The 27861-nt window shown below is 39.4% G+C and overlaps 1 protein-coding gene across 2 annotated transcripts in view; it reads right to left on the reverse strand.

Annotated features, from left to right (window-relative positions):
- Positions 1-27861, reverse strand: part of PDE4D (phosphodiesterase 4D) — a 749511-nt gene that overhangs the window by 626110 nt on the left and 95540 nt on the right. Inside the window, exon 1 of one of the 2 annotated variants that reach the window (XM_048851540.2) lies at positions 22149-22759. The exons of the other annotated variant lie outside the window; for it this stretch is intronic. Coding sequence (XP_048707497.1) covers positions 22149-22420 — 272 coding nt within the window. The 5' untranslated portion in view covers positions 22421-22759. Of the gene's footprint in view, positions 1-22148; positions 22760-27861 lie in introns of those variants that run through there. 2 annotated transcript variants of the gene reach the window in all.

The raw sequence follows: 27861 nt of genomic DNA on the forward strand, positions 1-27861 counted from the left end.
TATTGTACCATTAACCATAGCTCTTATGTGAGAGTAGTTTAGATTGCAACACTTATTTCTCAACATTTTGCACTAGAAAAATTAAAACCTAAATAACTAAAACTGAAATTAACCTCACATGAGAGTTATTGCATACTTATTCTGGACACACACAGTCTCTTGTTCAAAATACAGCTTAAATGACTGAGGGTGAATAATTTATCTTTGGTTTGTTTTGGTTTTTTTTTATTCCTTTGCCAATTGAGTTCCAAGGCTTATTCTTTCCTGATCAATTTTTTTCTGACACTACATTCCTCTATAATAAAGAAAATACAAAATCAGTGTGCCTTTCCTGTTTCACTTGCTCTCTGCACATATAGATCTCTCTGCACTTAAACCTGGGCAACTATTAGCCCCATTTTACAGGTGGGGAAATTAAGCTACAGAGCAGTCAAGTGCCCAAGTCAATAGCATAGCTCGATGCATAACTCAGGTCTCCTGACTCCCCCATCCAGTGTACTATCTGCTAGGCTATGTTGTCTCCTAAACAAAAAGATATGGGCTTCCTGTCATTGTACAAAAAGTCCCTTCCTTAAAACAAAATGGAAGTCTATTCACTTGAAGCTAGCTGGCAACATGCTGTAATCTTAAAATGTCTTTTTAAAAATTCTACTCCTCCTTGCTCATATTTTTACACACTGATACACGTTGTTGCGATAAAGCTGGAAAATGACTACAAGTGCCTGTTATAAACTCTTTGGTAGATAAAACCTACCACAGCTGAAGGGGTATAAGAAACTCCAGGTGTAATGATCTTGTTCTTTAAAAGCTGAAGGACTTTAGTGGATTTAAGCAACTATTCTCACAAACACCTAATAAAGACTCTTCCTTAGCTGAGAGCTACTTCTTTTGGATATGAAGGTTATTGGTTTTAGTCCCAGCATTAACATATTCCTCACATATACACAGCCAAGAGGGAAGCAGCAGAACATACATGTGAAAAACAAGGAATAAGTTAAACAATGAATTTATTGGTTCATTTAAGTAATACTCCTAAAATATACTCCCATGGTGAAATTCATTCCTGGCATAACTCTACCAAAGTCAGTAGAATTACAGCAGAGATTAATTTGGCCCAGACAAGCTAATATATAGTACAGTAAGTTGTGCATCATGCAAGCTGAGGACCAGTGGCATTACACCCAATATTAAGTATTCTGTGCTTATTTACAAAAAGAAAAAGGAGTACTTGTGGCACCTTAGAGACTAACAAATTTATTTGAGCATAAGCTTTCGTTGTGCTTATTTAGGCAGCGTATTGTCCACAAAAATCTCCATATAAGGATTTTGGTTATAAGTATTTGCTCAGCAGGCACAATGATTATTTGTCTAAATTAAATAATCAATATCATTAACAGGAGACTGTCTCATACTGTGGGTTTGTACCTAACCGGCAGAATGGAGCCCCAGTCTAGTTGTGGCTGCGTTATATTAAAACAAATAATAAATAACAAGAAGGTATTTGCAAAGGACAGAAAGTGTTTGATGCACTACAGAGTATAGAAGAGACAGGGTCACTGTTCAAGAGGCTTACAATCTAAAAAGGTAAACAGATGACTATTCAGAACTAAAGTACCAGGTCATTGGGAGATGAATGCATCACACAGTGGTGCAGCGTGTTAGTTTATTCCTAAATAAAGTAGTATCACTTCTATGAGTGATGGTTTAATGTTCAATCTTCATGATGGCACTGTGTTTTCGGGGATAATTTCAAAAAGTAAAGGATGAAAACCTGCTGCACCCTGCAGAAGAATAATTCCATACATATTGGGCAACACAGGAGAAGAGAGATGAGAGTAGAAGATGACTACCAAGAAAGTTGGGAGAAATGTGGAGCAGGAAGAGCTATTGCAGCAAGTTTTGGAAGTTTGAAGAAATGAGAATGCTATAGGACAGAACTGACTTGTGTAGAGACTTGAAAATAAGGAACAAGAAGCTTGTGGATGGCAAAGAGACAGTGGAGGGATCTGAACCCACAATAGCTTATATATATATAAAATCAAAAATCCCTCAAAGACATTAGTCTATTTTTATTGTTCTAAGCACTCAGATGGTTAACTTAAAATGAAAAATCATTATGTAATGTACAGGGCGCATGAGCGTGCCCACTGTCCTGTTTGAAGTCTTCAGCTGCCAGTTGGGTCAGGTGGCCAAGGATTATGTGATGGCAACACAGAAGTGGTGATACGTATAAGAAGGAGTTCATCCAAACAAAGAGAGGAGACCTAGGGTTGAGAAAGAGGCTCTCTGCACCAGTAAATTGAAAAATACCTTCAGGGAACAGGTCTTGGTTGGGAATGTTTTTAGCAAAGGCCAGGTAGAGGTCAGATTTGAGAAGGCTATGGAGAACTGTGGATATTTGTGTTGGAAGATTTTATTGAATGGAACTGTTCTATTTTGTTAAATAAACTAGTTCCTATGAAGGGACTGTGAGTGAACTATGTGAGTCTGTAGTGGGGAAAATGAGGCAGAAGATAAGGGAAGCTGATTCTTGCAAAGAGATATTAAAAAACAGTCTGAAAATATTGGATGAAGCAACGAAGAACACCACATAGGGAATAATCCTGTACTGATGAGGGAAGGGAATGTGAAGTAAAGGAGCTAAGGCTTCTTTTTATTTTCTGACTTCTGTGATACTAAGCCATGATTCAGTGCAACCAAAACACTTACAGCATGTTTCTCCCCTCTAATTTACAAATAAATAATTGGTTTCATGGATTAGTTATAAACCCCTGAAAATACACAAAAGCTAGCAAATACCCAACTATAAAGACAATAATGCCATCATTAGAATTCCCTTAAGAATCATGTATGATATAGTATAGTTGTAGCTGTGTCAGTCTCAGGATATTAGCGACAAGGTGGGTGAGAGATATCTGAGCCATGAGCAATTATCTTCAAAAACTTATGGAGGTCAGAAGAGATTTTAGAGGACAGGAAGCAGGGGTGAAAGTAAGCCGTGAAAAAACCAGTAAACCAGTAAAACCAGTAAACCAGCAAACCAGTAAAAAGTGGCCGCCTGTCCCAGCCCGTACTTCTGACTTTAAAGCACTGCTGCGGCAGTGCTTTAAGCAGGGTCCTTTTGCCGCAGCTGCACTTTAACGTCGCTGCCCCTTTTGCGCCCCCCATCGGTGGCCCTGCTGGGTCCCTACTGGCAGTGCCGTTGATGGGGGGTGCAAAAGGGGCAGCGACATTAAAGCGCTGCCACGGCAAAAGGACCCTGCTTAAAGCACTGCTGCGGCAGCACTTTAACATTCCTGCCCCTTTTGCCACCCCCAGGCTGCCAACAGTGGGGGGGCCAAAAGGAGAAGCTACCCCGGGCCCTTTAAGTCACCGCTGGTGGCACGGGCAAACAGGCTGGGGGACACTGCCCCCACAGCCCCGCCCCTTCCACCTGTGGCCCCACCCCTTCTGGGCGGGCAAAGCTATCCCCTGCCCCGTACTGGTAAAAGAGAAATTTTACTTTCACCCCTGACTGGAAGAGAGCAAATATAGTGCCAACCTATAAAAAAGGAAATAAGGACAAACCAGGGAACTACAGACCTGTCAGCTTAACCTCAGTATCTGGAAAGATAACGGAGTCAATAATCAAGCAATCAATTTGCAAACACCTAGAAGATATTAGGTGATAGGTAACAGTCAACATAGATTTGTCAAGAACAAATTGTGTCAAACCAACCCAATAGTTTTCTTTGACAGGGTAACAAGCCTTGTGGACAGGGTGAAGCAGTAGATGTGACATATCTTGACTTTAGTAAGGCTTTTGATATTGTCTCACATGACCTTCTTATAAACAAACTAGGGAAATGCAGTCAAGATGGTGCTCCCATAAGGTGGGTGCATAACTGGTTGGAAAACCATTCCTAGAGAGTAGTTATCAGTGGTTAACAGTCAAGCTGGAAGGGCATATCAAGTGTATTCCTGCAGGGATGGGTCCTGGGTCTAGTTCTGTTCAATATCTTCATCAATTATTTAGATAATGGAATACAGAGTACATTTATAAAGTTTGCAGATGATACCAAACTGGGAGGGATTGCAAGTGCTTTGGAGGACAGGATACAAAATGATCTGTACAAACCGGACAAATCGTCTGACATAAACATGATAAAATTCAGTAAGGACAAATGCAAAGTACCCCATTTAGGAAGGAACAATCAGTTGAACGCACACAAACTGGTAAAGGACTGCCTCAGAAGGAGTATTGCGGAAAGGGATCTGGGGGTTATAGTGGATTACAAGCTAAATACGAATCAAGTGTGTTGCAAAAAAAGTAAACATCATTCTGGGATGCATTAACAGGAGTGTTGTAAGCAAGACACGAGATATAATTCTTCAACTCTATTCTATGCTGATAAGGCCTCAGCTGGAGTATTATGTCCAATTCTGGGCACCACATTTCAGGAAAGATGTGGACAAATTGGAAAAAGTCCAGAGAAGAGCAACAAAAATGATGAGATCTAGAAAACATGACCTACAAGGGAAGACTGAAAAAAATGAGTTTGTTTAGTGTGGAAAAGAGAAGATTGAGAGGGGAAATAACAGTTTTCAAGTACATAAAAGGTTGTTACAAGAAAGAGGGTGAAAAACTGTTCTCCTTAACCTCTGAGGATAGGACAAGAAGCAATGAATTTAAATTGCAGCAAGGGAGATTGAGGTTGGACATTAGGAAAAACTTCCTAACTGTCAGGGTGGTTAAGCACTGGAACAAATTACCTGGGGAGTTGTGGAACTTTAAGAAAGGTTAGACAAACACCTGCCTGGAATGGTCTAGTTATCAGTTAGTCCTGCCTTGAGTGCAGGGGACTGGACTAGAGAGCTACTAAGGTCCCTTCCAGTCCTACAATTCTATGATTTTATCTCACGCACCTTCTCTCCCATAAGAATCATGTTATTTGGAGCATTATACCTTTGTATACCTTTGCATTTGTACAAAGCCTGTCATAGCAGGACTTCTATCTTCTGTGAGAATTCTGGGATGCACACTAAAAATAAGTAATAGTAATCATAATAGTCGATAAATAGAAATGATAACAGAGCCTATTAAAATTTCATTTACAGTTCCACTCTAATATTTATCTGCCATTAATACAGTGTATTAAGTTAACCAAAATATTTATAATACACATTTGTAACATGAGGCCCCCTCCCAGGCACCTCAGGGCAGCCCTGCATGTGGCCTCTCACCTCAGTTTCCCTTTTAAATCCCTAGTAACTCCACAGAAGCTTATCTTCCAATCCCACAATAGTGTATTAACAACCATTGTACAAGCAGTCCAGAACAAAAGTTTTAAAACAAAGACCATATCACACCAGTGAAAATAGTCCTTAAAAAAATCATATATCCGCTTGGGCATTAACACAACACATGCCCCATTCCGGCATCTTCTGGCATACATGGACTCTGTCAGACATTGTCAGGATGCCCACCCCAGCCCTTCCTTCTAGGGTGAAACCTGCTTTTCCCAGCAGGACCTCCACAGCCTCTCTACACAGCCTCTCTCCTTTTACTGTTCCCCTTGGCCCTACTCTCCAGCAATGAGACATCGGCGGATAAGCCCGTCCACTGCTTCCCCTTTCATCAGCCCTTTCTATCCCTTGGCTTTGGCTCTCTGGCTTTGAGCAGGTAGGCATCTCCCTCTGCTGCTGCTCCTTCTGCCTTCAGTTCCCTTCAACCCTAGCTCTCACTTTGTTCCCCTCACTGGATCTCACCAGGCTTCTTATAGCTCCCCAAGGGCTGCCTTGCCCTTACCTGGGCCCACTGGGAACACCTGGACTGGAACAGGAGCACTAAGCCCAGTTCCAATTGAATAGGCCAGCTATCTTGCTACAATGGTGTTATACTGCATCCTATCCCTAGGCATATGCAGAATATGCGGATGCGTAGGGCACCCGAAAATTTGGGGCACCCCGGGTCTTAGTGTCCACCCTTCCACCACTTCCTATCCCTGTTCTGACCCTTCCTGCAGGTTCCCACAGCTAGCTGCTGCAGCCTGGTGAGTCTTCCTCAGGAGGGGATCTTGTAACTTAAAAGTGAAAAAGTCTTCCAGCCTGCCAGACCTATTAGCACAACACTGAAACTGTTCAAGAGCCATTAAAGTGGTAATGAAGCCACTTTATAGGCATTTGCCAACCCCTGGATATATACTGTCAGTTTCTGAATTTACTGACAAAAACAGTTATGCATTACTGTAATATTCACTGAGAACATGTTAGTCTACAGGACCTTAGTTTCAAATTTGCTTTAAAAATATTTCATTAGTGTGTTGCTGAAGATTATAGGTTTCAGAGTAGCAGCCATGTTAGTCTGTATTCGCAAAAAGAAAAGGAGTACTTGTGGCACCTTAGTCTCTAAGGTGCCACAAGTACTCCTTTTCTTTTTGCGAATACAGACTAACACGGCTGTTCCTCTGAAACCTGTGGCACCTTAGAGACTAACAAATTTATTTGAGCATAAGCTTTCATGAGCTACAGTGGAAAATACATAAAGTGGAAAATACAGTGAGGAGATTTATATACACACAGACCATGAAAAAATACACATTGTAAGGAGAGAGATCACTTAAGATGAGCTATTACCAGCAGGAGAGTGGGGTAGGGGGAGAGAAAACCTTTTGAAGTGATAATCAAGGTGGGCCATTTCCAGCACATTTCGAGGAGTTAACAAGAACGTCTGAGGAACAGTGGGGGGGGGGGGGGGGAACACTCAACCACTCCCAGTCTCTATTCAAGCCTAAGTTAATTGTATCAAATTTGCAAATTAATTCCAATTCAGCAGTCTCTCGTTGGAGTCTGTTTTTGAAGTTTTTTTTGAAGAATAGTCACTTTTAGATCAGAAATCGAGTGACCAGAGAGACTGAAGTGTTCTCCGACTGGTTTATGAATGTTATAATTCTTGACATCTGATTTGTGTCCATTTATTCTTTTACGTAGAGACTGTCCAGTTTGACCAATGTACATGGCAGAGGGGCATTGCTGCCACATGATGGCATATATCACATTGGTAGATGTGCAGGTGAACGAGCCTCTGATAGCGTGGCTGATGTGGTTAGGCCCTATGATGGTGTCCCCTGAACAGATCTGTGGACACAGTTGGCAACGGGCTTTGTTGCAGGGATAGGTTCCTGGGTTAGTGGTTCTGTTGTGTGGTGTGTGGTTGCTGGTCAGTATTTGCTTCAGGTTGGGAGGCTGTCTGTAGACAAGGACTGGCCTGTCTCCCAAGATTTGTGAGAGTCATGGGTCGTCCTTCAGGATAGGTTGTAGATCCTTGGTAATGTGTTGGAGAGGTTTTAGTTGGGGGCTGAAGGTGATGGCTAGTGGCGTTCTGTTATTTTCTTTATTGGGCCTGTCCTGTAGTAGGTGACTTCTGGGTACTCTTCTGGCTCTGTCAATCTGTTTCTTCACTTCAGCAGGTGGGTATTGTAGTTGTAAGAATGCTTGATAGAGATCTTGTAAGTGTTTGTCTCTGTCTGAGGGGTTGGAGCAAATGCGGTTGTATTGTAGAGCTTGGCTGTAGACAATGGATCATGTGGTGTGGTCTGGATGAAAGCTGGAGGCATGTAGGTAAGTATAGCGGTCAGTAGGTTTCCGCTATAGGGTGGTGTTTATGTGACCATCGCTTATTAGCACTGTAGTGTCCAGGAAGTGGATCTCTTGTGTGGACTGGTCCAGGCTGAGGTTGATGGTGGGATGGAAATTGTTGAAATCATGGTGGAATTCCTCAAGGACTTCTTTTCCATGGGTCCAGATGATGAAGATGTCATCAATATAGCGCAAGTAGAGTAGGGGCATTAGGGGACGAGAGCTGAGGAAGCGTTGTTCTAAGTCAGCCATAAAAATGTTGGCATACAAATGTGGGGCCATGCGGGTACCCATAGCAGTGCTGCTGATTTGAAGGTATACATTGTCCCCAAATGTGAAATAGTTATGGCTGAGGACAAAGTCACAAAGTTTGTGTGTATATAAATCTCCTCGCTGTATTTTCCACTTTATGCATCCAATGAAGTGAGCTGTAGCTCACGAAAGCTTATGCTCAAATAAATTGGTTAGTCTCTAAGGTGCAATAAGTGCTCCTTTTCTTTTTTCTGAAGATTATAAAATCACATCTCTCCAAAAATCCTTGCATAGATTTTTAGATGCACAATCTGAGTACGCATCTTGAGCCTTAAATGCTTGAAATTTCAGACAGTTTTTTAAATAAATCCTTCAAAAGGCCACCCTTATCTAAAATACACATTTTAATTTTAAAGACTATAGTACAAAAAACTTACTTCCAAAGTTTTCCTGTCCTTTCTGTCTATCCCTTTCTCCCTTCACCACCCTGTTGAAGAGAGCCCTTAAAGGGACAACACCTTTCCTTCCAGATAGCTGGACAAACGCATTTCCCTTTCTTTGCTTCTGACTATTTGATCAACTAGTTTTAAGAGAACCCTCCAGCAAAATCCGTACCTTAGTAAGATATACAATCTGATGAAGTGAGCTGTAGCTCACGAAAGCTCATGCTCAAATAAATTGGTTAGTCTCTAAGGTGCCACAAGTACTCCTTTTCTTTATACAATCCTTTGTTATGCCTAAAATCTTTCGAAACATATTTTTTAAAGTTGGTGAAACTTCAGAAACATGTCTATTGTTATGGAGATCACACAAAGTACATTAATGTTCCCGTTTTCTAAAAGCAATGAACATTGTTATGAACACACTAAATCTCTGTGACTGATTAATTTAAAATTATGTCTTTGTTTCAGTGAGTTAAATATGTAGTAATCTGGAATGATTACTTTGTGAAGGCTAAAGAGTACATTTAAAATATAAAATCAGCTTAGAAATACGGATTTAAAAAAATGTAATACAGAAGAGCTGCATCATGTAGTCAATAATATTTAATGTTGTAGTCAATAATATTTAATGTTGTATTCAGCAGGACAACTGACTTGCCCTTACTACGAAGTTTTTGCAAAGAAATCTCTGACAAACTTCAGAGTATATCAAAAAACCTGTGACTAATCTTTTTTTATTCCCAAATTTAGTGCTTTTAATTAGGTACCTTCTGCATGTCCAGTCTTCACCATCTAGCATGCAGTGGAAAACATGCTCCATTTTTTTTAGAAAGAAATTGCAGAAGAGTGGTTTTTTCAAATGTCATTTGCTTCATTTGGGTTCAGGGATTTGGCTGAAAGGGGGTGAGGAAGGGAAGAGAGGAAGAAGGCAGTGGGGAGAGGGTTGGGCCTGGGCAGAGTGGGGGCGGGGTCTGGGGCAGAGCAGAGGTGGAGTATGGGTGGGGCCACAGGCAGAAGAGGTGGGCTGGGGAGCTAGCCTCCCCAAGCGGCAGCTTCACCCCCCGCCCATGGCAGCAGGTAAGAGGAAAGGTCAGCACCCAGTGTGCACTGCAGTCTCCTTAGGTAGGAGCCGTATTCACAGAGCCGAATGCGCCAGCATCACACGTTCTATGTGAGGAAGAGGGTACGGAGGTCTCTGCAGGAAACTGTGAGGTGGGCTGGGCGTCTCGGTATCCTTTGCTGCCTTGTCCTTCCCCAACCTGGGCTGCGAGCCCGAGGTGCCATCGGGCATAGGGGCACCTGTTTAATAATATTGTGTAGCGCCCCATAAATCCTAAGGACTGCCCTGCTGTCCCTGAGCAGGTGCACAAAAGGGAATGGGTACAAGGAGCTTCATCCCTCATGCTGTTAAACAGAGACTTAGCACAACTGCAGTGTCATGGCTAAAGAATGCCATATAGACAAACCCTAAGTCTATTTAAATTTGTACTGAGTATAAGATCAACCACTGAGCATTATCATTTTGAATTCTTTCCTGACTAGGTGTCAAGAACCATTTGATTATGTCTACACTGCAATTAAACACCCAGAGCCAGCACATGTAAGCTGACTCGGGTTCATGGGGCTCAGGCTGTGGGGCTGTTTAACTGCAGAGTAAATATTCAGACTTGGGCTAGAGCCCAGGCTCTCAGACCCAAGCATCAACAGCACCATTAGACAGCCCCAAAGCCCAGGCCAGCTGACACGGGTCAGCCACAGGTGTTTAACTGCAGTGAAGATATACCATTTATGTCTTGGAGCATATTTCTGCCCCTTGCTGGTTTATTCAGCTGAATGTGTGCACAGTTCACAGTTACTGCTATATCAGTTGTGTTCAAACATATATTCCACTGTTGGTGGGCACCTGAAGGCACTCTAATGGAAAACAATGGCATCTGGTGATGCTGTGAGCCGAAATGGTTATATACTTTACAGAGGAAGCAGAGACCAAGTGAAAGGTAAACCTCTAATCTCAACTGGTTAATATGATGCATATTATGCTTTCCCCCCCATGGGAAAGGACATTTTTAATTTTTTTTTTTTAAGGAAAAAGGTAAATGTCAGAAACAGCCCCCTACACGTGTAAATCAACAGGCAGTTTACATCATCTTCTAAAAACTTGGTTCTGTAGGAATGCTGCCAATCTGCCACAGAGCCCTTTCTTAGTGTCAGTGTTTGTTAGTCAAAAGTCTATCAAAATGGTTTAGTTTCCATAACAGAGAAATTCTTCCACAAAATGACTAGCCTGGAGAAAGAGATTGCAAGGACTGTTAGGAGTAGGTGTTTTGGGTCCATAGAAACATGACAGAAACTGTTTTGGCTGTAGAATTAGAATTATGTTTGCAAACATTTCAACTACAGAACTGTTGAACTTATCTTGAATAGAACCTTATATGATCAGTAGGTTGTCACCTTGCTTTTGTTTAAACCTTTAATTAAAACAATTTTTTTTCTAGTAAGGTGATCCAAGTGGTTCAGTGATTTAGAAAGGGGAGGGTATGGTAGAGGAAACCCAGAGAATCTAGTAGTTCCAGACAAAGAGAAAACTATTATCCTGATAAAACAGATACAATTTTGCCCGTGTTGGCAAGGCTAACAGCAACTCTGATCTTCACCTCATTCAAACTGTCACCTCTTACAAAGCTGTACATTTTATTTTAATAGCTCTAAAAGCAAATTACTGTAATTTTTTTTTTTTTACATCTATGGCTTGTTTAAACATTGCCTTTAATCTCACTCACATGTACACACATCTAGCTAAAATCATAGTGTGATATGGCTACTCTTTGAAATATTCTTTTCTGATGGTATAAGGTTTAGGTTTTTCCTATGAAGCCTGAGTGACACACTGCATGAGTCTCTAGATCCCTTTCTGTTGTCAAATAAAAGCAAGCAGAGTGTGCATTGTTTATGATCCCTCGCCTTTCTCTAATCTACTGGTATACTTTGCCTCCTCTCTGCTTTGATGGAACCTCTCTCTTGAAATGCTTCACATGTATCAATCTGTAATTATTTGGGCTCCCTGAGATGTAGGAGTGGTGAAGCAGGGCAAAAGGAAAGGACAGGTAAATATCCATTAAATATCCTTAAAAAAAATATACTGATGGTAAGCAGAAGAAAGTAAAATATATATTTCTGTGCTATAATCAGTTTACGCAGCAGCAGAAGATTGTGAAACCAACGAAGTATAGGTTTCAGAGTAACAGCCGTGTTAGTCTGTATTCACAAAAAGAAAAGGAGGACTTGTGGCACCTTAGCAACTAACCAATTTATTTGAGCATAAGCTTTCGTGAGCTACAGCTCACTTCATCGGATTCATGTGTGCATCCGATGAAGTGAGCTGTAGCTCACAAAAGCTTATGCTCAAATAAATTGATTAGTCTCTAAGGCGCCACAAGTACTCCTTTTCTTTTTCAACAAAGTATAGTCACATCAATAGTGTTGGATAGCCTGTTATGAAGGGACATTTTTATTTATTTATAATTGACTACTTAGGTTGATGGGTTTGTTTTTTTTTAAAAAAGAGTGAGATAAAAGTAAAAAGCATGTTGTGCAACATAAAATAAACAAAACCATGGAGTTTATCAATGCTATTATGGCAGTTAAATCCTGAAAATTAAATGGCACACCCTACCAAGATCTATTTAAGGTATTTCTAAAGCACATATCATTTGGTATTTAAGTGCCAAAGTCAATGTAAGAATATTTATGATGGGTGGAGATACAGGTTGGTTGAATTCAAAGTGAAGTACTGTATATAACAGAGTACAAATACTTTCACAGTCACTAAACTACAAATTTGTAGTTTTGAAACTATCATTCAATGGAATCAGAATACAAAATAAGACCAAAAAAACTAAAAACACAAGTTAAAAAAAAGTCACCAAAAGGGCTGAAGCAAGTCAAACAGAAGACCAAACAAAGAAACCCCATCATATATATTTTACTAACTCATTGTGAATACAAAGAAGTAAGAAAATGTACTGTCCAAAAATACATAGAGTAGAAAGAAAACTGATCATTATGGGTTTTAATAATCAAGATAATAATTTTCCCCATGTGAAAATATTAAATTAATTAAAAATTTAAATTGCCATGTTTACATACGTCTCTCTATATATACACCTGTGTTTATTTTAATAAGGCCTCACAGTTTCTACAAGTTTACTAGCAACTAATTAACTAGGCTATTTTGACTCCTCTAGCCAAGACTCTACTTGGCCTTACTTCTTTTCTTTCCTTTGTTACAGGGGGAGTCTTGGTGGAGAAAAAGAAGAGTCTGGCTACCATAGGATCTGAGAATAAAGCTGTAGGGTTCGAACTTCTGAAGTATTCATTCTAGAACGGGGCAAAATTTTTCAGTTGAAACTATTTTTTTGGCCAAAAAAAAAAAAATGCATATGTGGCAACACCAAAATGTTTTGCAAATTTGTTTCAGTGTCACCAAATTGTGTTGGAAAAAATATTCTGAAAATGTAAAAACATTTCAGCATTTTTAAATGACATGTTTTGATTTGAAATGACTTTTTGTTTTGAAATTTCTTTCAATTTTATTTAAAATAATTCATTCAACCAAAAAATTTTTCAATGAAAATTTTGAAAAATTTTTTCTTTGATTTTTTGGAACTTCCAGATAAAGGCCCCCACTCCCCCCCGCAAATCACCAATTCTCACAGTTCTAATCTATTCACAAACCTTTTCTCACATGCACAAATGTGACACACATGTAGCGGGGTTGTTCACACAGCTAGGAAATGGTCAAATCTTTCTCTCTGCAACTGGTTTCCCTCTTTTCCCCCATCCCTTTCCACAAGCCTGATACCCATCCATCCTAGAGATAGCTAGGGGAAAAGGGGCTGGGAGGTAGGGGCAGCATAGGGTGCATTTAGGAGGGAACTAGCCGTGAGGATTAACCCAGGATATTACAGGCCTGTCAGCCTGACACTGATCCTGGACAAAATAGTGGAATGGTTGATATGGGGCTAGATTAATAAAGAATTAAAACAAGGTAATATAATTAATGATAATCCTAACTGGGGATGTTTTTATGAGATTACAAGTTTAGTTGATAACTGTATTTGTGTTAATGTAATATAGACTTTCTGTAAAACATCTGATTTGGTACCACACAGCATTTTGATTATAAAAATAAAATGATACAAAATTAAAATGGCACATTTTAAAAATGGATTAAAAAGTGGCAAAATGACTCGTTTCACAACGTAACTTCTAAACAGGAAATCATCATTTATCAGCTGTATATCTAGCGAGATTGATTCTTGGCCGTCTGCTATTTAACATTTTTAGAAATGAAAGAAAACACTCTCTGATTAAGTATTCAGAAGATACAAATATTGTGGAGGGAGTAGTAAATAATGAAGAAGGCAGGTCATTTATATAGCCTGATCTGGATCTCTTGGTAAAATGGGTGAGAACAAACAATATGTATTTTAATATGGCTAAATATAATGCATACAACTAGGAACAAAGATTTATACATATTTACACGAGGGACTCTGTTTTGGAGAGCAATAACTCGAAAAAAGAATTAGGGATTATAGTGGATAATCAGCTGAACATGAGCTCCAAGTTAGATACTGAGTCCAAAAGAATGGGATCAGTGTACATATAAACAAGGGAAATTTGAGTAGGAGTAGAGGAGTTATATTGCCTCCCTATATGGCATGATTTGACTGCTACTGGAATACCATGTCCAGTTCTTGAGTCCATAAATTAAAAATGATTTTGATAATTGGAGAGGTTTCAGAGGAAAGCCACAAGAATGGTTAAAGGATTGGAAAACATGCCATAGAGTGGGAGATTCAAAGATTTCAAACTATTTAGCTTATAAAGCAAAGGTTAAGGGTGACTTGATCAGTTTAAGAGAACCTACATGGGGAACAAGTTTGATAATGGGCTCTTCAGTCTAGCAGAAAAAGGTGTAACACAATCCAATGGCTGTAAGTGGAAACTAGACAGATTTAGACGAGAACTAAGGCATGTATTTTTAGCAGACAGGGTAATTAACCATTGGAACAACTTACCCAAGACAATGGTAGTTGCTCCATCACTGGCAATTTTTAAATCAATTTTGGATATTTAAAAAACAAACAAACAGATAATCTAATTCAAACAGGAATTATTTTAAGGAAATCCTGTGACCTATGTTATACATGAGGTCAGATTAGATGATCATTCATAGTAGTTCCTTTTAGACTAATAATCTATGAATCCTTACATGGCTGACTTTGTCAAACACAAACTAGCAGGGTTACTTTACCTTTTAGTACCTGCTAATTCTCACAGCTGTTGTAACTTAAATATTATAAGGCATTAAAATGAACGCAACATGCTGTAAGCGGTAAAACAATATAATGCATATTTTGGGGGAAAGAGAGTTAACATGTCTAACCTGTGTAAGTTTCAAGTCTTCACCATTAATGTTGCAATAGCATATTCCTTTTTTAATTGTTCAAAGTTTATGTAATTTTCATGTTACCAAGTCTGAAATACATGGAGGTTCAGGATGAGTTAATTATTTTTATTTCCATTAGACTAGGAAGGATTAGTTATAACATTGTTTCGAAGCCATGAGTAAGTTATTCAGTAATTTCTCTGCTATCATAGAGGGAACTCCTATCAAACCCTCATACTTTCACTTTTCTATTTGGAAGTCCAGCTCACATACTGTTAGAATTACATAGGTCAGAAGGACCTACCACTCACAAACAAATATTAGCTAGATTTCTATAGCAGACTAGTGATTAAAAATTAAGTTCAATAGCCTTCCCCCCCAAGACAACATGGAAGACCCCTCTCAAAAAAAAAAAATTTATAAGCCATGTCATGCCCTCCTATATAAAAATATAGAAATGACAAAATTAAGTGAAAAAACACCAGTTTTCACTCAGAGTTCCACCAAATCTTTCAGCTGGTATGTGCGAGACTTTCATATCCATGGTTGGGCTAGGGGGCATGGTCCTAAATCCCATGGATGTCCCATGATTGGTGGATAAATCCCATAGAGCCCAGATCTGGACAGAGGGTCTCCCCTTTCCCTAAAGCAGGGTTTTACAGACATTAACAATGGCATTAGTGTATCTTCCACTAGGAGTTCCATGGGGATTTCTATGGGTTAATAAGAGATAGAGCATCACTCTATGCAGTATCAGCTATTTCCTCTCACTAAAACCCACATCCTCTTCACATGAAAGGGCTTCCACACATTTGGATGAGTGGTGGTGGAAATTATGCCACTACAACCCTGTCCACACAACAATTTATCATAGTTTGTAACCGGTAAGTACCACGGTTTGTGTCTGCATGTCAGATAGCAACGGCAGCTAACAGTGTTTTTCCCCTGCAAAAGGGTTGGGATGGCACACGGTTTAGATCCTGTAGACAGCTAATCAGTCATTCTATTATTTTAAAGGGGGATTATTTGTGTAACCATATTTATGTAACTGGCTGTCCAGTTCCTTCTCGTTCCCAAGTATTTATGCGATAGGACTTCCCAGAGTATCTACTTCCATGTGCTGTTGATGTTCTTCTGTTGACATGTCCTCAGGGTACTCTATTCCCTACTGAGGGTGTCTAGTTTGCAAATTAATTCCAATTCAATCCCTAGTCACTCAATTACAGACCTAAAAGTCGCAATACTACAACAAAAAAACCTTCAAAAACAGACTTCAACAAGAAACTGCTGAATTAGAATTAATTTGCAAACTACATACCATTAAATTAGGTCTGAATAAAGACTGGGAGCGGATGGGTCATTACACAAAGTAAAACTATTTCCCCATGAAGAAAAGGAGTATTTGTGGCACCTTAGAGACTAACCAATTTATTTGAGCATAAGCTTTCGTGAGCTACAGCTCACTTCATCGGATGCATTCAGTGGAAAATACAGTGAGGAGATTTATATACACACAGAACATGAAAAAATGGGTGTTATCATACACACTGTAAGGAGAAAAGGAGTGATCACTTAAGATGAGCTATTACCAGCAGGAGGGGGGGGGGGGGAAGGAAGAAAACCTTTTGTTGTGATAATCAAGGTGGGCCATTTCCAGCAGTTAACTGCTGGAAATGGCCCACCTTTCTCCTTTTTTGACTGAAGGACAGCCAAATATTCTCTCAACAGGTTCAGGCACAAAAGGTTATTTACTTTTGTAAAAAACTTTAAATCACTTTACTTGTAAAGGACTTTTAAGGTTCAGCTATATGTGGATGAGTCTCTCTCAAAGCCTTCATCTGATATAACCTGATGGCAAGGAAACAGAAAGCATTGAATAGCTGTAAAAATGAAACAATACACCACAAATGAAGAACATGTTTCAAGATACTTGTGAATTGCAAAGCCTCTTCTAACTGATTCAGTTAAATGTCACAGAAGCCTTGAGTAATCTATATTTTATAAATTAAATTCAAGGTTCATCCTTCATCTTTTATTTTTTGATCAAATGTACAATAACAATATATCTGTTATTAGAAAAGTATTTCTGTTTAGTTTTCTTTTCTGAAGCAGATGCTGTTGCTATTCTGTCATATTTGTTGCTATGAGGGTTTAGTTTTGTGAATATTTGCTAGAAACCAATCGGATATGGTGAGGATGTGTACTGTTTCTTTAAATCTCCAGCAGAAAGACAGTGAAGAGGGGCTGGAGAAGGTTCTAGGTCCAGGGTTCTCAAACTGGGGATCAGTACCCCTCAGGGGGTCGCAAGGTTATTATGTGGGGGGTCATGAGCTGTCAGCCTTCACCCCAAATCCTGCTTTGCCACCTGCATTTATAATGGTGTTTAATATATGAAAAAGTGTTTTTTAATTATAAGCAGGGGTCACAGTCAGAAGCTTGCTATGTGAAAGGGGTCACCAGTACAAAAGTTTGAGAACCACTGTTCTAGGTAAAAGATCTACAGTGAAGCAAAGGTAGAGATAGAGGCTTTATCAGTAATACTGTTTTCCTTATTCTAACCAAAAGTTGATGGATTTTGAAACAGAATAAATAAAAAAAATACCAAAGACCCATTCTCCACAAGAATTTTGCTTTGATAAACCCCTTGAATAGTCTGAGTAAAAGAAGTGCTTCACCAGATTTCAAATCGCAACAATATTAACACAAAGTCTGTACATAATTTGTATTTATAGAAGAATAATCCTGGCAATATTTTTAAAAAGTTTGATGTCCATTTCATTCCAAATAGGAATATAAAACACCAACAGATGTACTATTACCAAGCGTTTAAAAGTCTGGAAAGTGCACAGAGACCTTTATGAAGGCATCATATGAACAAAGCAAGCAGCGTGACTGGTATCCAAAAGGAAGAAAACAAAAAAGAACATCTGGTAGATGTAGTTTTAAACAAGGTACTTTCAGATTTATTACAGTTTATGTCTCATCTATCTGTCAAATAAGTGTTGCAGCTACTTCCACTGTCTGAACTAGTGAAAATGCAAGTCACCTACCAAGAAAGTAGGAGAAACAGTCCAAGAAGTAGAAAACAAATAATTTATGTGAGGAAAAGAGCAGCACCATGTAAAAATTAATCTAAAGACCATAATATTCCCTGGGCAGAAAAACGGAGGTATGGAAAAGGAGAATACAAGATATATGGGGTGCCCAGCCAGTGAAAATGTACAGTAAATATAAGTACACAAACAAATCAGGAAGATAATCAACAGAAGGATAAATGATGCTTATTTCAACAGGCTTTAACTGCCTCACTCTATATGTGACCTCTCAGTCCTTATCCTCAAAAGTTAACACATTTAAAAGATTAACCTGTCTTAAATTCATACCTTTGCTAGACACTAAAAACCATGGACTCAATAGAGACACTGGGTAAGCAGTGTAGCCGCTCTTTGTCGGCAGAAGAGAGCTTTCCCGCCAACAAAATAAAGCCACCCCCAACAAGAAGCAGTAGCTTTGTTAGCAGGAGAGTGACTCCCACTGACAAAGTGCTGTCCACACCGGCACTTTTTGTCGGTCAGGGGGAGAAAGTTTTACCGATGAAAGTGCAGTGTAAACATAACCACTGGATTTATGGCTTATTACAACAATCTTTAATCCACTAACCCCCATCCCCAGCTTTTTTTCACCCTCCCCTTCCCCCATCCCCCCATGACCGGTCAGGTGTTACCAGGCCATTTTCACCTTGAATGGTCCCTTCTTGAAATGCGTTAACTACTTATGCGAAACAATCTCTTACACCTTGTATTTAGCTGTGACGCTCTGAGGCCTTGTGAAAAATCCACACCCCTGAACAACACAGCTAAACAAACCCCCAGTGTACCTAGCGCTAGGTTGACAGGAGAATTCTCTTGTCAACCTAACTACCACCTCTCAGAGAGTTTGAGGACCTATGCCGACAGGAGAACCCCTCCCATCAGTCCAGGTAGTGACACTGAAGTGCTAAGTGGCATTCGTGCTGCTGCAAGTGTTTTAAGTGTAGACAAGCCCTTAGTACATTTCCCAGACCTGAAGAAGAGCTTTGTGTATGCTCGAAAGCTTGTCTCTCTCACCAATGGAAGTTGGTCCAATATAAGATATTACCTCACCGACCTTGCCTTTCTAACCTCAAGATTTGTCATTCGATTCTTACATTTAAAAGTGATAGGGTAGATATCACTACAACATGTAAAGGGACATTTAAGGACAGAATCTCAACCCTAAACTGGAACACTCCAAGGTAGTGCTCAGGATTAATTAGTTACAGCGAGACTCTGTGCTCGGCCCTAAGAGTACATCCCTACCATAAATTAAGCTGTAATTTTAACATGGGTAGGCTTCCCCACACTAGCTTTAATCTAGGTAGCGCTGGTGCTGGTAACAATAAAAGTGATGATGAGGCAGCATGGACACTGATTCAGGCCAGCAACTTGAGTGCATATCCAGGGTCCCCGGTGGCAGCTAGCCCACAATAAATCCTGTGCTGCCATGTCTTCATTACATTTCAGCGTAGACATATCCTATTATGACAGACTCCCCAGGCTACCTTACTGGCCACAGTTTTGCCTGGAATCTTGCCCCAAACATATCTTTAGCTCTGGCCTGGCATACCACGTAAGAAGGGCTAGGGCTTGTCTTTGGAAAGCAGTTTTACGGCTGTCTCTCAAAGTGTCTGCATGAGGGGAATCCTCACTCGGCCAGATATAGGGCTTTTACGGCCCCTTCACACCTTGCTGGTTCTTTTTCCTGGAGAAAGAGGGCTGGAGTGGGGGTAGAAGGGGTGAAGATTTTTCCCATAGTTTACAAGTTAACTGGTGCAACAATACTTTCCAGATTAGGTGCAGCTAGAACATTTCACCATGTTGTACTTTGCCCTAGACTTCCACACTGACAACTTTCAATGCCTTTCAGAATTCATTGCTTTTGTTGCCTTCACTTTGGCATTACAAAAAGAGCTGAACCAAAAAAAAAAAAAAAAAATTGGCAGAAGACCTAGGAGAATGACCTAGGTCAGGGGTTCCCAAACTTGGTTTGCAGCTTGTTCAGGGTAAGCCCCTGGTGGGCCAGGAGACACTTTGTTTTCCTGGTTTCAGAGTAGCAGACGTGTTAGTCTGTATTCACAAAAAGAAAAGGAGTACTAGTGGCACCTTAGAGACTAACCAATTTATTTGAGCATAAGCTTTCGTGCTCACTTCGTCGGATGCATTTCCTGAGCATCCACAGGTATGGCCGCTTGCAGCTCCCAGTGGACACAGTTCGTCATTCCCGGGGGCTTACCCAGAACAAGATGACCTCCTGAGGTCCCTTCCAACCCTGATATTCTACGACTCTATGATTCTAAGCCACGAACCAAGTTTGGGAACCCCTGACCTAGGGTGAGTCTCTTTCATTCTTTCCTGTTGAAGCTGTTCCATTTTGTATAAAATATTTGAACAGTCATTGGGCCAGAGAGAGAGAGAAAGAAACTTTATAGTCAGGTGGCTGGGCACTCAGCTAGGAAGGGGGACACCCAGATTCTAATTCCTGCTCCAATGACTGTTGAGTAATACGTAGTTGAATAGCTTCAACAGGAGAGAGTCAATTGAGAGATACTAAGCATTCTCCATTGCTCAACTTCTTACAAGTTTATTACAAAAAAAAAAAAAAAAAATACTGTATTTTCTTTGTTGACTTTTCTTGGCAAATTAATTTTGGTTTCAACCCTTGTGGAAACAATTCTATCCAAATTCAGTTTTTACCTTGATTTACTCATTTATAAGCTGTTCACCAGGTTGTTGAACCCATAACTAATATGAACAGTTCGATATTTTTCGGACTTTATGTACATTGATCAAGGGGAGAAGATCAATTTTTTGATCTTTTGATCTTTTTTGATCAAAGATCAAAAGCTTAATTTTATTTAGCTTTCTCTAACGTATTTGTAATGCCTTCTTATCAGGTAAATTTCTTTGAAAACAAACATTCCTAAACTTTGGAAACATTGTTTTCTTCTCCTCTCCAAGGAGCAATAATATTCTCCAATGGAAAGGTACCCTGTTATTCTAATGCAGATCTAAACAAGCACCCTGTATAACAGCAGTTCTTTTGATTATTTTTTTTATTCTCCATGCCTTCCTGAATCTTGCTTGTTTTTTGTTTTATTTTTTCTCAACACTATATCCACACACTTCACTAATTACTTTAAGTCATCTTCCTACAGTAATGTCTAAATCCCTTTCCTGGTCGCTGTGCTGTATGTGTGTCATTTTAACATGTATTGTTGATTCTGGTTAGGCCGTAGGCACATTTTACCATTTCTACATTAAATGCACTTTCTGTTATATTTACATATGCACACACACACAAACTGCAGTATATGCACACACTCACCACAATGCATAAACATATGGCTACGTTCTGCAATTAATTTAATTCAACTAATGAAATCAATATTACTGATCCATTCACTGATTAAAACATGCCACCCTTTAACATCACTTTCTGCTGTAAGCTTATTCCCTTTACACTGATACCACAAAGACAGAGCATATCAAAGATGACAAGACCATCTCAGCAAATACCAGTGCATTATTTCTTGAAGTACAAGAATACAATTATCATTCTGAAAGATAATAAATATGAAAGCATACTATTCGTACACAGTAGAGGGATTCAATGCATATGAATGTTTTTCATCTAACTAACCACACACATCAAAAGAGTGATAAATATTTAACATGGGGAATTACTTTCTCTTTTCCTGTATTTATTACAATAATTATTTTAACAAGAACAACTACTCCATACAGAGGACTAGCCCCTCCACTACCACCAAGTTCTACTAAATTTGAACGCTATGGAGACCTAATCTTCTACTTAGGAGGTTATAAATATGACAATTTTTTAAAAAGATAAAAATCACACACACACACAAAAATCTCTGCCTAGTCACTCTGACTTGAACAGCAGAAGGTCAAATACATTTACTTTTTATTGTCCTTGTTTGAATGCCTGAGGGGTGGGGGGCAGCAGGGGAGAAGGAAATTTCCTAAGAAAATCAAAGAGAAAAAGTCATCCTGACACCAATACTGTGTATTCTCATTGTATATCTAGAACAGAATTTATTTTGATAAACTTCACACCTGACGTCAACTTTGAGTGACTGGCGCTCTTAAACTATTTTTAACACCCATCCAAAAGATTCCTGCCCAGATTTACTATGAATTATTTTACATTTATGGAATAATGCTGGAACAATACAGATTTTTTTTTTAAAAAAGCTTTCCATGCAAAAGTAAGCACTGCTCTGCTGCAGAGGCCAAAAGTTAACCCTATATGTAATCTCTTCTGTCAACATGCACAATTCTTACCATGTATGTGCTACAGTGAAACGCCGCTGTTTTGGTACGTTGCTATTCAAAAGCATCCTGCGTAAGAGCCTTGGAGAATTTCTAGGAGAAGTGACTGGAGAGAACCTGGGTGAAACAGACGAAGACTTCCTGGATGTCTTGGACTTTTCATGCTGCAACAGGTTTTCCCTCAGGTTCTTTACAAGATCCTCGTTCAGCCATGGATTTTGGCACTGTGGATTATCAACTTCAGGTACAGTCAAGGTGTCTGGGCTTGTTGTCTGCTGAGCCATATTCCCCAAGTAGCTTTAATAATACCGTAATGTGATATTTGTTTTGGTTGTTTAAAATATTTCCTTGTTAATTCAGTTCCAGAGAACCGTGCAGAGCTTCTACTCCGACTCAGCAGCCTATTCTGTTTTCAACATGGTGTTGCCTGCCCTCCGCGTCTCTTTATAGATAATGGTCTGAAAAGAAAAAAGCAACTAACTCCTCCACCGAAACCTATTAAACATTACCACTCCTCTGACAATCCCGTTGCTAAAAATCACTTACTAGCTATCATTGCAAGTGAACATGGAGGGAAGAAACTGCGTTAGTACGGCTTTCTGTTAGAGCTACAAAGCTGCCTGTTAAACTATTGGAACTAACGCGCTGCAGCTGCTTGAGCAGCTTCTGGCTATGTACATAAAAAGCACTAGGAGGAGGGCTTAAACGTCAGATGCATGTCCGTATTGTTTGCTATTCTTTCCGTTTGCTCATTCCTGAATTTTAAAATAGGCTGAAAGGGGAGGTGGGTGAATGCTGAACATCTTCCTCCTCCCCTCCACCCTCATCTACAATGTTTACCTTTGCAATCCAATCACTCACAGAAGAAAATTGCAAAACATTTTTAAGGTAACAAACAAGCAACAGGACAAAATAAATATAAAAAAATGTCCACTGATCTTCTACACCACAATCGGTTACCTAAACAAGACCGCAAGAAAGAAGAATATGTTCATCTTCAATAATACAAAAGAAAGTGAAATGGCTTTGTCCTATACACACACACACAAAACAGGCTATGATTGCCACAAGAACTGTTTAATTAGGTGTTCTAAATTAACAGGTCAATACATCTTCCTATGTCCCCACAACTACTTAATCTGGAAGATAATTCCTATTCCTTTGCACAGTTAGTGAGTGCTGAAAATTGCCCTATCATGCAATACAGTCTTTATAAGTGAATTCTTAACATATGATAAAAGTGGTCATTATTGATTCCTTTCCAGTAACACTACTATTGAATTTCATTCTGAAGAAAAGATCAGCTTTCCTTTTGGGAATTATACAAGGCACTGTGCTGCTGTATTTTTCTTCTGATCTTGCAAATCCTCCCTCAGTCAGTGCTGAGGGTATTGTTTTCAAATTAAGCTCAATCCTCTCTCCCTGAATAGCTAAAGTACTCTTTATAAACATCATACACTTTTTCTGAGACTGACATGATGACCCACAGCAGACAAAGCCAGAACTGGAATCAGAGCCCTTATTGATTTAAATTTGGTACATGTCCTACTTTCAGGTCACAGAAACAAACACCCCGTTTCTTTTAAAATGAACACTCCCTGTGTACTAGAATGTCACCAAGATACAAGAGGTCTCCTGAGTGGCAGAGTGTTATATGCATATTATATCACTGCAATATGCTTCTCCCATTAAGTTACATTACCTTGCATTCAAGCTCTCAGGGGAGAAAGCATTTAATTATAAAGGTCCCTTGGCAAAGTTACTCACCAACTGGTGAGCCACCTTGTGGCCAAGTGAAGCATTGTGGAATTTCATTCTCGTACTCCTGCTGCCCAGGTCTATTAAAATGCTTAATGACATCCTCCCAGCCAGGTCCTTGTGACCTGGCCCTCAAGGAGGGTCATCTTTTATTTCACCTCTTCCAGGGTAAAACAGGGTTTCCACCCAATAGTTCCAGGCCCTCATACCAGGTTGATAGTCCTGGTCTAGGCCCAATAATCCTTCTGGCCCCTTCTGTCTGGGGTTTTCCAGCTTGTCCTCATGTTGAGGCGATGGGGGGAACTCAGTACCTGCCTCTACTCTGGGTTCCAGCCCCGGGACACTTGTGGCAACTGGCTGTTTTGTCAGAGCTCTTGCTCCTTCTTTGGAGCTACTTCCTACAATGGATCCAAGTTCTCAGTGCCAGGGGATTATATTCTCAGCAGAGGTCTGTCTCAGGGCCCAGCCCCTAAACTCAGTCCTCAAGGTACAGAGGAAAGGAAAAGAAATAAAGACTAGCAACTTCTCTGTCCTATCTGGATCCTCCAGCTGCCCAAATTCAGCCAACCTAAGCTAGCTTGTCTTTCTGCCATGATCTTCTCCAAGCTTGGCCCTTCTGAAATGAGCTTCTCCCTTCTTAAGACTCCTCTACTAAGATTGATATGCCCCCCAGGTGCAATGGGCCAGGGCTACCTCATCCCAAAGCTGCTCTTTAACACCTTCTTGCTTGGTACTGTATATGGTTTGTATACCCCACCACACATCCACATGGTGACCATGCTTTCAATATGGTAGTCAGGCTTGCCCAAGGGCTAAGTGATAGTGAGTGCACTGCTATGTGGGAGAGGAAGTTTCTGTTCTCTCTCCTAGTTTCTAGATGGCACATGAAATCCTGCAAAGGCAAAACTGAGTTGCAAAAGAGACTTAGCACTCAACAGCAAAGTCTTCCAAGCCTCCTCTGCTAGAAGCATGACGGCTTCAGCATAGCTCCTCAAAAGGTATGTGAGAAAAGAGTAAAAATTATGAAACAGGCTTTGTAAAGGATAAGAAGACTACTTTTCCCTAATCCCTCCTTCCTTTGTTTATAAAAAGCTGATAATGACTCTACATAAGCCTGATCATTTTTCCAAACAGCCAAGTTTATGTATGAAAATCCAGGTGCTCTTGTGCTATGAAACCCTGTACTCTTGTGCTCACACTAAAGCATTTTCAAGAAAGCAGAAATGGTCTCATAGGACTGGACAGACTGCCCTATTTGGGGCCAGATCTTGCACCACTGAAGTCAACAGGACTGTTGTCATTTACTTCAATGAACAAAGGATCACACTTCAATTAGTATGATCTTACAAAAATAATTTGGCTTACATACCGGTAGCCTTATTTCCATTATTTGAAATAATGCTCTTAAAATTAGTCAACATAGCAACCACTACTATCTCAATACACTGTATAATGGGCATACTGTAGCCTTGCCACACATTAAAGAAATGCCAGTGTATGAATAGCAGCACAATAAGGCCCTTTGTTTTTAACGGAAGTTAGGAAAAATGAAAGTTCGATCATTATACAGTGTCAAAGTCCAGGACGAATAGCTATTGAAATGCTTTTTCCACACTGGGACAGGAAGTTATCTTTCTGAACTTTGGTTTTCTAGCGACTCTAACAACTTCCCATAAAGATTTATCCTCTCCTCCCTCACCAAAAGAGAAAGCTTGGAGGAAACAGCGATGTGATTTAAAAAAAAAATTACAAAGCATATATGACAGGTAGTTTTAACATATTCAGTTTTATTGGTTTTGACCAATTAAAGTGCATATATGTCTGACATTTATTAATATATTTTGGACTTGTATACTTTGTAAATTGCAGTCCAACACCATCAACCTTTATAAAGCTGTCTTCACAATCCAAGAGTTTTAAGAATCTGTTGAACAAACCAACCTTATCTTCACTGATTGATGTCAATGCCCAGGGTTTATACATACAATGAAAGAAAAAGAGTACTAGTGGCACCTTAGAGACTAATCAATTTATTTGAGCATAAGCGTTGGTGAGCTACAGCTCACTTAAGCTTATGCTCAAATAAATTGGTTAGTCTCTAAGGTGCCACTAGTACTCATTTCTTTTTGCGAATACAGACTAACACAGCTGCTACTCTGAAACCTGTCTACATACAATGAAAACTCTCAAACTAATTCACTCTCATGAAGTTAAATGAAAAGGTTTACTCTAAGGCTACAAATGCAAGTGGTCCCCATTGTAACAAAAAGTCAAGGTTTAACTTGAAAAACAGCTATTTCTAATGCTACACCATAAGCACACAGCAGTTTAAACAGAGACTGTTTACTCTAGATTGGAGGAGGAGGGAAGGAATCTTGCAAAGTGACTTATACAGCACCTTTCTCCTCCCACAGTATAAACCTTTACAAGCAAACTACACAATAGGGAGGGGCAAATCATTCATTTCTCCTAAGCTACATACAGTTTATTTAAAAATGATAGTATGATGGAGATATGCGCTCTAAATAATTTCCATCTTCCTATGAAAATAAACATGATTAACTGATAAGCAGTGCTATTTGGGTCTCTTTGAACAGACACATTTCTGATTTTCCTACTATAAACATTGTAGGTCTGGATTCCCACAACCTGCCAAAACCAGAAAGGAATGCCGACCACTTCTTTGAATATGGTTAGGCAGGCCTCATGACTTGATAGTTTAACATCAAAATCTAATCTTTTCTAACGCATAGGTGGGAATGACACTAGAACTGCTGCAGCAGTTCCAGTCAACATAATCAATAATTTAAGCATAAAGATATTTAGTTGTTGGTGTGACTGCTTTTTGACTGATGAGTTAATCTGCTGGGTCCATCTCTAACCACTAAGAATGGAAGGAGGTTGTTGAAGGTAACCTATTAAGCTTATCCGAAGAAAATAATTATTTTTTCTAGACAGCATAGTTTAACATGAAATATATGCATATCACATATTCAGAGGACAATATTGGTACTGCTTTTAGGAACAAACTAATATAGCATATGTCTAAGCAATGTATAGACTGAACACAAACCTAATGTTCAAGTTTTATTTTGATCACAGCTGCATAGGTAGGCCTTATGTCAAAACTAGATATTACAGCAAGCTAGATTTCATCTTTGCTTCTAGTTCACTCACACACCACATGCAAAGCTCAAGTGATTAAACCACTAGCTGGATTAAAGCAAAATTTGTTAAACTGTAAGTGTTTTTTATTTGTGTGCACATTTCTTGTTTCCTTTTGCTCTAATACCGATTGTGCCCTGTTGCTTACTTTATAACATGAAGGTACCCTTTCCCGGTCACCAGGCATACAAATATACTGCGGGCTACTATTTTGATCTTTTAACACTGTACTGTTCCATTCCATTTTTTAGCCTTTGGTTCTGGCCCCGCAGCAGGGAACTAGAATCTCTTTACAAAAGCATTGCTGAAAATCTAGAGATAACTACCAGCAAATAATACTCATACTCCACCCACCATTTACAAATATAAAATGAAAATCAAACATTCAACGTTTATGAAATTGACATAATCTTTACTTTCCGAAGATGTTGATTATGCTAAACAAAGTAATAAGATGTTAAAGGCTGACAGTCTCAGATTTCTGTATTAAATATGAAAAGCAGAAACAACCATAGCCGTCTCTGCTATGTCTGTCTGTTCTAACAGATTCAAAGTACAAACACAATTCGATAAGATAAAAAGCAGAAGTAGATTAAATATACTAACAGGCTAAACAAACATGAAAATGCAGTGTCTAGGTACAAACTACTTTGCATATATGATTATGGTGAAATTATTTTATTATATAATTACATATATCAAAATACAAGACTATTTATTAACATAGTATCCCTTAAAAAAGTGCCACAATATCCTTTGTGGATAAGGTCATTGTGTCCTAAGACCCCCTTAATGCCAACTG

This window comes from Caretta caretta, chromosome 5 (assembly GCF_965140235.1).
Source record: "Caretta caretta isolate rCarCar2 chromosome 5, rCarCar1.hap1, whole genome shotgun sequence".
Lineage (NCBI taxonomy): Eukaryota > Metazoa > Chordata > Testudines > Cheloniidae > Caretta > Caretta caretta.